The 10970-nt window shown below is 33.5% G+C and overlaps 1 protein-coding gene across 2 annotated transcripts; it reads right to left on the minus strand.

Annotated features, from left to right (window-relative positions):
• Positions 1–4998: 4998 nt before the first annotated feature.
• On the minus strand, positions 4999–10737 carry LOC121254963 (ADP-ribosylation factor 2). Of its 2 annotated transcripts, none has more exons than XM_041155214.1 (7): positions 10582–10737; positions 9621–9790; positions 8457–8527; positions 8207–8326; positions 7241–7359; positions 6983–7064; positions 4999–5293 (listed from the first exon to the last, which is right to left on the minus strand). In XM_041155214.1, exons 2-7 carry the CDS (start codon positions 9766–9768, stop codon positions 5288–5290), a joined length of 546 nt encoding a protein of 181 aa, XP_041011148.1. In that variant the 5' UTR covers positions 9769–9790; positions 10582–10737; the 3' UTR covers positions 4999–5287. The 2 variants fall into 2 exon arrangements, with proteins under 2 accessions (XP_041011148.1, XP_041011150.1); XM_041155216.1 differs by having other exon boundaries at positions 9621–9780; positions 10582–10715.
• Positions 10738–10970: the final 233 nt, after the last annotated feature.

Consider the following 10970-nt stretch of genomic DNA (forward strand, 5'->3'; position numbering starts at 1 on the left):
AATTATATATGTTAATTGGATCAGAAGAGATATATGGAATAGCTTAATCCATTTATATGAAACAGGTAAAATGATTGAATCAGATATTGCTCAGGCTAATTCAATAAGAACTAATTATGAAACTAGCTATACGGATTGTGTTGTATCATCCGTTATTTATGTGGGTCATGTTCAGGTTAATCCAATAAAAATTAATTATTAAATAAGTTATACGGGTTGTGTTCTATTATCCGTTACTTAGATGAGTTGTATTATAGGTTTAGAATTAGTTCAGTTTAATTAAATATGTTAGATTTGAGTTGATCCGTATTCATGACTTACATGATGTCAACACGACCAACCAACACGAATGACCATCCCTAACTTGTGGCAGCGCATGGACATAGATGAAAACGAGGCTTGAAATCAAGACACCAATAGTGTAGTTTTCTCTCTGGCTTTCTTTCTAAATGATTGCTATTAGTACTTTCACTCCATAATATTGTTATTCTAATCGACAGAATATAATTGGTTGAAAATCCGGGGAATAATGTTTGATTACAAGGTAAGATTTTTAGAGATGTTAATCTTTTGTTTTTTACTAACTCAAGTAGTTATCATAATATAGTTTCTTTCCCTTTCCCCACTTGGAGGATATCTTTTGATCACTGATTCTAATTGCTCATATCTTGACACATGTCAGTATGCTCAAGTAGCTTTTGTCATTATCCTTTCCTCCATCCCAGTGATCGACATCAATTCTTGTCCTAATTCAATTTTCCAAGTACTCGTGGGCTAGCTTCCATCTCAAATTAAAATAAAAATCCCCCCCTCCCCAGCAAAAACCAATACTACCACTCTTTAAATATATATATCTTTTTTGTGTATTGTAGGCCATGAACAACATTTGTGAACTCTGTGCACCAGTTCAAAGCGGACTAGAGCCATATAGTACAATGAATAGACACTCTGGGCCATGCAGGCCACAATAACAACAAGAAATGTTCTATTTCCTGCCTAGCTAGATGCTTCTAGAAAGTTGCCACAAAATTGTTGAACAATCATGATGAAGTAGTACGTGTACAAATCCAAAATTTTTTTATGGGAATTGTTTGTTTGTTTGCTTGTTTTTATGGGATTTTCTTTTTTTTTTTTAATTTTTTTTTTAGGTTCAGCTTTAATTTTGTAAATGGGAATACAATAACATCATCCATTGAATGTCATTTTCCAAGCACTTTTCGACAGACTCGAACTAATAGATCTGGGCAATAAATAGGTCCAGCTATATATGGGACAAATCTAATCAGAGGATCACGATCGACGAGCCTAGCCAGCAGTAGCAGTAAGTCAGTGAGATCAAAATATGTTCTGAAAGAATGACTGAACTATAGAAGTCTTCAACTGAAACCATGATCTAATTAATTGGAAATTTATTATAACGCAGAAGCCTGATTAATCTGCCTCTAAATATTATCAATTTTATATATCAAAATATCAATTTTATCTATAAATATTAATATGTACTAAAAAATATTTTGTATCATTAACTTAATACAAATTTCATATATCAAAATCATCTTGATATAAATTCTATAAAGTTGATTTTAATTGATAGGAGAGAGAAAAAATATTACAAATAATATTTGGAGAATGAATACTGATTCTTCAAATTATGTAAATATTTAGAGATGCATAACTCAATGTAGATGAATTTAAAGACATTATGCAAATATGAAGATGAAGATAAAGATGAATAAGCCATTGCTAGTGCTCTAAAGCATCTTCTTTGTATTCTATTTTTTTTTTTTTTTTTGAGAGAAAAGCATATTGCATTCACTAATGACGGACATTACAAACTGGATCTGAAACATACATTACAAGCCAACTACAACATTAATAGCTCTCCAGTACACACCCATGACTGACATGGTCTAGTCCAATCTGCAAACTTCTACAAATCTAAAGTCTAAGAGACACAACTCTGTACAAGACAAAATTAATCAAACCCCATATTTCGTCTAAGACGGAGTAGAGTTAACCAAACCCTACATTCTGTCTAAGTCGGAGTTGAGGACACACTCTACGGACTAAAGTCTAAGAGACTATGTGTTTTTTTATTTTTATTTTTCTAAAAATAAAAGACATTATAGAAATTAAAAAATATGAAAAAATAACGGATTATATCTCATAAAGATATAGATCTATATTTTTAACTTTAGAAAAAAAAATACAAACAACGGCTATGATGGCACGTGAGGGTTTCTGGGGAGAATGAGCAGTCTCTCTTTCTCTAAAAAGCTAGGGCCGGCTTCTTTGTATTTTATTGAACCGCATATATATACCTCATCATTTTATTTTATTTATTGACATAACTTATGTCAATCTCTTACACACTAAAGTCTAAAAGACATTTTATTGTATTGCCTTTATCACTGCAATAAACCCATTCTATTATTTGGTATTAAGATTTAAAAGAAAAAAAAAATTGACGACGAGAAAGCTTCCTACCTTTATGATTTATTAACTCAATAGAGAGAGATCTTTTTATTTTATAATAGTTATTGATTTTTCATTATTTATCTCTTTTGGCCTTTTCACTTCTTAATTCTTATATTATTTTATTATTATTTTTAAAAAAGTTCATCTTATTGTAGATATTGATCACTATTCGTGATTCACTCATTTGGCGTCATCCCCTCTTTAACTATTCTATTTTAAATTCTCTGTATTCTCGCCACTTAATTATTTTAATGTTTATTGAGATATAAAAATTGAGTGGAACTACTATGCCGCCCACTCTTACCGCTGGGCGTACCGTCTAGTAATTTGTTTTTTCATATTTTTTTAATACATTTAAATATTTTTAAAAGATAAAAAAAAATACACCAATACACTTAAAATTATTTCCTTAATCACTAAGTAAAAAAAATGATTTTTGACCCGCGGTCAAATGGAGTGGACAAAATGAGGAGGCAAAGTAGCTTTTTTCATAAAAATTATGGTTTGATCTCATGGTCATGAAGATTATAAAAATATGAGCAATGCTACTCTTTATTATTGATTTTGTCATCTTAGGTCATACTTACTATTCATTTAAGTGGTTGAAATATAAAACGATTAACTATAATGCACCATATAAACATACCATGTCATAACGATGAGGATGTAGGCACAGGCTGTACACTTTACCGGAAAATATAGAATAAGGTTCTTTTGATGATGGTGTGATCGGTAAAACCAGAAGGTATCACTCTCAGTAATGCAAATGGTGGCCGGCGGTACTGGTCCATCCTGGTCCATGATGTCCGGCTCTTTGTTTGTCAACAAAAGTGGGACACATATATATGATACATGTCCATAGCCATTTGATTATGTTCACGACAATTTATAGCTTTGGGATAGATTAGAATCAGGCAGAGAGACGTGAATAGCTCAGAAGATTGCGTATCACTATCGCTGTGATGGAAAAAGAGTGCTGATCATGAGCTTTCTTCATGCCCAGCTTTGACATACTGCAAGTATGAGCTGAAATGAGAGGCTGAATTTTTCCTGCCCCCCCTTTTTTTTCCTGGTTACAGGCAGGATTAAATGGTACTTATTGTTCCATAACACCACAATTTGCAATAATATACAAAATTATATATTTTAGGATTCAAAGACTTTGTAATCGTAAAAGTACTAAATATACACGGAGATCTTACAAAAAAAATTTACAAGTTGACGTGACTTAAAGTAATATATTAATAATAAAATGTACCTTATGATTTAATGTACCATATCAAGTTATGTTAGTCTATAAATTTTTTAAAGATTTTTATATAGACTAAAGGAAGAAAAAAATAGAGAAATTAAAGGAACACGTACAACGTGTGTTCTCATGAGCTGATATTTTTGAAATCCCTTCCTCCAATTAATATTTTCCATGTGTACCAAAAAAATGAAAAAGAAGTTGCATGCCATAATTAATGCCAGGTCTCCATGTCTCCGGGCCCTTTAAGGTTTGAGGTTCCGATCGATCTCTTGCAGCTACGAGCTCCTGATTTGAAGAGTGTGGTCGGCGTTAATTGGCAAAGAACGATGAGAACAAATTGAGACGTGTGTACAAAACCCATGCCAACTGCGAGGCTAAGCCTCTCGATCGTCCCCAACAAGTACTAAAATCTAATTAATATCAATCAGGCAATTTCTCTATGGAACCAAGACCGCCCAACAGCTGGTCCAAAACATTTTTGTCATCATCTTCTCCATGATCTATATATTTGATTATTCTTTGCAACTTGTTTGGTAGAATAGACAGCCCTCCCCCTGAAGTTCAATAGGGTTACCATCCAGCTAGCTGAAATTCGGAATTCGGTACCATTCCTGTGCATTTAATTGTCGACTGCCGTGTATGTGGGGACGAGTTGCTATGGTAATTACAGGTATTGGGTGGACCAGAAACCATGAATGGACGTATTGGCGTGTTTCAGATGTTCATCCTGAACTCTAAAAGAGTCGGTGCCGATAAAATATTAAAAATTGTCATTTCATGAGGATACAACATGTTTATCACAAAGATAAATAATTGGTTCACAAAAAGGTTTTTGTAAAATTAAAATTTAGAAATTGTTGTAATATGCTTAAGATTAAATTCATGTTAATTTATAAGCTATACACTAAAGCCATATTAAGAGAGAAAGAAATCAGATTTTAGATTTCGTCTATATAAGTTAATGATCATTCAGCAATTCCAATTTCCAAACCCATCAATCCATACCCCCTTATGGCAGGTATCACTTGAAAAGTGGTATCCAATCAAATTTGGTAAAATTTACAGTGACAGAAGTGATGCCTTCCAAACATGAGTAATTCAGGGTGTACGAAAGAGAGAGGAAACGACTTCACAAGCATGGAAGACTGGCTTAGCCCCCAGTGACAGGAAAATATATCAACCGCTTGTCACCTTCCAGGGCCCATGAAGGAAGGTTTTGTCGGGTCCATTAAAAAACTGTGGAATTTATACCCTTAACACACACACAATGAATCACATAATACGTATAAAATCAATTAAGAAGTTGCAACAAATTAGTTTTGATTACAGCTAGGAGAATTGCATGCAACCCAGACAAAAAGCTCAGGTATCATATCCAACATACCGATTTTCTATTACAATATAGCATAAAGTTCCTGATAAAAAAGATCATTTCCCGGAGTAAAAAGGCACAACCACAATCCAATTGTCTTCGGGATGGAAAAGAGAAAACAAAACTAGATAATATTCACCCCTGCATCCAGAATTTCCAGTGAACAAAAGGACTCCACAGGAGCTTTATGCCTGCAATTGATGATAAAGAAAGACAAGAATAAAACAGTCAAAAATTAGATTACACAAATAATACAAGAGTAAAATAAACAGCCTTTTTTTTTTTTTGTTTTTTTTCTGAGAAACACAATAATGAGAAATGGAGGGGAATTTGACACGAAGATGTAGAGAATTCAATGGAGATATTGATGTGGAGATATCATAGTTGTCTGCCACTGGTTCCACCACCCATTGATGAGAAATGGAGATATTGAATTTGGAGAGAATGTGGAGTTTTGCAATTATGCATAGTTTGGCAATCGGACACTTGAAAGAGCTTTCTTGGACCTGTTCAATACTGCTAGGGATTATGCATCGGTGGCAGACAATTTACGGTTCTCAAAATAGCTCTCATCAATGGGTGGTGTAATTTGTTCGAGAGGCAGACAATTTAGGCTAGGTTGTATTGGGCTGGGAAGAAGAGAGATGCACAGGAGCACATCGGGGAGAGGGGTTATTCAAGTCAATTCATGCTATAATGCACTAGTTCCCCACAACCGAACACTTTCCCAATGAAGCCCACTTGGAGGAACATAGCTCCCTCGAGAGCCACTTTCTTTGCTAAGATGGCTGCAGTTGGGAAGATGCTTTGGAAAATCTAAGGAAGTGGACACATCATGGTGTTGTATGCGTAAGAGGGATGGGGGGGGTCCATTCATTGTTTACTATATTGTGAGGTAATTACCATGGCAAGCTATTTTCAATCATTTTGGGTTGAGTTGTGTGATGTCCATAAAGGTGGATCTTTTGGCATGTTGGAAGGAAATTATTAGATTCTCCTGAAGTATGGATGACGTGGTATTCTCATTCTGTCATAAACTTCTATGTCATTAGAATTGCATACATAAGCACTAATTTTTAATGATATGGCATCCTACAATAGGATGGGAGATTTGCATGTCCGTACTCTAGAACTACCTAATAATTACTCTGTTGGAAGGAACCCAACATAGCGAGACATTGTAGAAGATGATTCCGGTACACTTGGGGTATGTTTGGCTATTAAAAATTTAGAGAATGTTAGAGAATTTTTAGATTTTTTTAGATGTATTGTTTTATTGGGTTTTGGGAAAGGAGAGAAATTTGCATAAACTCTTTTTGAAAATATGTTTTATAATAGAGTTTGTGAAAGTGGATAGGTAGAGTTGAAAAGTTGTTTGAATATAATTTTTAATAGTTTAGTTTTGGTGTTTGTAAAAGTTGTTTTTGATTTTTGTTTTTGAGTAATGAATGAATGAAAAGCTACAATAGAAATCTTTTTGGTTTAAAATTTTAAAATCTTTTTGAGAAATTTTACAAAATTTAGAAAAAAAGTTTGTGACCAAACCTTCCCTATGTGGTACATATGAAAAGAAAGAAATGGCCAAAGTTTTGAAGATGCCAAAAGGAACATTGAGGACCTCAAGGCTTTCTTCTTTAGTACACTCTACGATGGAATGGTGGCCAACCTATCTCTCACAAGCTCTACTTTTCAGGAGTTTCTTGCTCTTTTCTCTTTCTCTAACTCGGTGAATTTGTCGTATACGAGCCCTCGTCTAACCAATTATGCCTTTCTTTTCTTGATCACTAAAAATTATCTTACTTAATAATAAAATTAGAGTTTCTTGTTTACTGGTGTATACAATTTTTATAGAGATGGGGAAGTTAGGTATAGATACTTACCTTGTTCGCTATGTTGTTAGAGAGCCAATCCAAACCCTCATAAAGCCCCTCCCCTGAAGTTGCACAGGTGCTCTGAATGTACCTGGAGAGATCAGGAAACATATTAGAATCAATTAGGACAATTTTATTGAGACAAGAGCTTCTATTGTGAACTAAAGCAGGATTACAACACAGTAAGGAAGTTTAGTAGTACTCATTAAAAACAAAAAAATTAAAATAAAATAAAAATAAAAACAAAGAAGAAAAGGATAAGTTTACCAGTGACGTTGGCGGAGAGAGTGGAGGCCAAGCTTATCAGTAATCTCAGCAGCGTTCATTGCATTAGGAAGATCTTGCTTGTTAGCAAAGACAAGCAACACTGCATCTCGCAGTTCATCCTGAAACCAAATAGCATATAACAAGTTTAGTCGATAAAATACAGAAATTTAAGCTGAATATGGCAAAATGGCCTTTAATAACATTAATGTTGCTGATAAAGATAACTTCATTTAAAGAAGGAAAGATATCTTTGACAAAAGAATTCAACCGACCATCCAAAAACTTTTTCTCAGCAATAGCACATACAGTTTGGCAAATCCCTAAGCTCTTGCCTGCTTGTATAAGCCAAGACTATTCAACAGACTCTAACATCACTTACAAAAAAAAAAACATATAAAAAAAAACATCACTCACATAAAAGCTTCAGGAAATCAAAAACTCCAAGAACCAAAAAATGGAGCATGCTAATACACACATTCGATGCATTGATGCCTATTAAAACTTCCTCAAAGTTTCGCAGTATTTCATGAATTTCAGAAATTAATTTAAAGCTATATGTGAGGAAAACCCAAGACATTAATATATATTTCATCGGTCACAAAAAATCTAAAAGGACCACAAGAAATTGAAATTTACATATCAGAGAACAATTGTTCATTACAATGCTACTCAAAAGTTCAAGAACAATTCTTCTTGATAAAATAAGGCTTCCGCATTAGATATTTCAAAACTTTCCACATACACAGTATACTGTTTAAGGCTATGCAACTAATAACAATCATGATGGATCACATAATCAGATAGTGAAGAATGAAAAAAGGAATTGAAACAAAAAAAATCCAGAATCACTAAAAAGTTTAGGATATCTTTAGTCATTCTAACTATTTCTGATGTACATATTCACTTCAATTTCTCCTCATTAATTATAAATCAATTTAATAAGATTTTAGTTCCTATCTCGCGTACCTCATTCAACATCCTATGCAATTCATCTCGTGCCTCAACAACTCGGTCTCTGTCATTGCTGTCCACCACAAAAATAAGACCCTGAGTGTTCTGGAAGTAGTGCCTCCACAGGGGACGGATCTGTACAAGACAAAAACTTATTCATATCCATTAAAATGGAACTAAAACAGCAAAATGTACATTTCATCCAAAAGTATCAAATTTCAAGTCTTAAACAAAGCATTATAGGAATAAAATTACAGGTTCATACCTTGTCCTGACCACCGACATCCCAGACAGTGAAGCTGATGTTTTTATATTCCACCGTCTCCACATTGAACCCTGGGTTCATACGTGAAAATACCATAAATGTTGTCAACTTCATGGAAGCATGAAAAGAAAATACATAATAATATTTAACTAAGGATTGCCAAACACAATATGATTGGGATAATAAATTCTCTGTCCAGTCCATAAAATTTTATCGTCGTTGAGAACAAAATGTCACTGTCAACTAAGTCATACTGTCAAATAAAAAGTTTTGTTAAGTTTCATCTCTATTGCCATTGAAGCATATAATGCGGTTGTTTCTAATCTCAAGACGACTACTAAAATTGATATTCCAGTAAAAACTGTGCATGTACACCATCTCCAGGGTCATCACATCTAATTATGCCAATCTAATGGCCAAAGAAAACTCAGAAAGATATCTGTGATTTGTTGAAAAGGTTGTCTTGACACAACAAATATAAAACTTGTAAACAATAAAATAAATCATATTAGAGAAAGTATTTCCAAAAATCAGGCACACCATACAAGCTACTTAAGCTCATTTCCATAGTGTTATAGAGACTTCTCTCAAAGAGATAAAAGAAAACCATGTTAACCACCACCACGAACATCACATCCCACGCAACAAATTATTGAAAAAAGACTAACTGAATTGAAAATATAACATTTATTTCATAAACTATCCAATTCAACTTTTCTTTTCATAAGCTTTATGAATTTATTTGCAAGTAATGCATGAAAAAGTAATACATAAACAGCACTAAAAACTAAAAATACTATAAACAACAAGATCTAAGGGAATATTATGAAACGCATCATTCTAGCTCTTAACATTACGCATGGCACATCGATTGAAAATTCAGATAACAATCCATGTATGTGTGTGAAATTTGATAATATCAAGGCATGCAAACTATACAGTGCCTCACATCACTCAGGAACGAACTCTTAAATGTTAAGAGTTCTCCACTCAGACTTTCTCGAAAATGTTTACTACTGAAGAATATCAAACAATGGCTGGCTTATCATATGATTAGTAGGAAAGCAGATTCATCCAACCAAAAACATATAAGAAGTTCTTATAGATCTTCCAATTGAAACCAAAAGTATAAGCTACAAAGGATGAATCAATTTAGAAACTTACCGATAGTAGGAATGGTTGTGACAATCTCGCCAAGCTTGAGCTTGTAGAGGATGGTTGTCTTACCAGCAGCATCAAGACCAACCATGAGAATTCGCATTTCTTTCTTGGCGAAAAGCCGGCTGAAAAGCTTTGTGAATGTCAGCCCCATTGCTCTTTCTGGCTGTGGATCCCTAAGCATTTACAATGCCAATTAACATATATTGAAACAAATAGTCATCATCAATAACCATTTTTTTTTTAAGTAAGAGGTAAATTTTGTTGATAGTCATCATCAATACCTATCTAGCAAACCATGAAACTTCATTCAACATAATTTACTTTCTTTATTTTATAAGAACCTATAAAAAGAAGTATTTGTGGGTAAAAGTGTCGTCATGAAAATCCAAGCTAATTAATCTCTAAATAAGCCCATAAAACTACTCGAGAAAGATAATTTATAATCTATACATATGAGGTGCATATATTGTTAACGGATCAAACAGATCTGATGCTAAAGGTAGAAGCATCCAATAGAGACAAAGAAATTCTATAAAATCATTTCCAGGCAATAAAATGAACATCATTAAACAAGCACCATCAGGAAACTCGGAATTCAACAGAATATTGATTGGAAACAGATATGAATTCACCCCCTAAATACAACAGATCCGAATATTCTTTTTGATCGGTAACAGATCCGAATAAATTCAACAGCAAGATCTTCAGATCAGAAGAGAAACGTGACGAAACCGCCACATTTCAAAGATAAACAACGAAATGCGTGAAAAGAAACCAGAAACTCGAATCGCACAAAAAAATCAGAGAAATTCGAATGAAATACATAAATTCCAAATTATAGACGAGATAAAAATCTAGGGAAGACAAGATTTAGATAAAAGAAATAAGGAGAAGTAATACAAATCAGGTACTTCAAGATCATCAAAGAAGCAAAAGAGACCAGGATTCGAGGCTTGGGATTTACCTTCAAAGAGCTTCGCAGAGGGATCGATCTAATGCGAGCTTCACACCAACGCGCAATATGGATCGTGGGGGTGGGAGAGGATCGTCAAAATTCAAGGAATTTATAAATCAGAAAGTCCGGACTGCTTTTTGTTTTTTAACTATTTGTTAGCGGAATGACGAAAATGACCCGAGGGATCGTGCGTGGATATTACGATTGGTACAAGACTTGTGCTACATATAAACTTTATAGTCTGCACACTTAAAAAATATATGATTTTATTATTTTATTCTCATATATCATATTTCACGAAATACAAAGATAAAATAATAAATTTATATATTTTTAAATATACAAAAATATCAGATTTATATATATAATTTTTTTTAATATAATGGCAAGAAGTGGTC

Source organism: Juglans microcarpa x Juglans regia, chromosome 3D (assembly GCF_004785595.1).
Source record: "Juglans microcarpa x Juglans regia isolate MS1-56 chromosome 3D, Jm3101_v1.0, whole genome shotgun sequence".
NCBI classification, from domain to species: domain Eukaryota; kingdom Viridiplantae; phylum Streptophyta; class Magnoliopsida; order Fagales; family Juglandaceae; genus Juglans; species Juglans microcarpa x Juglans regia.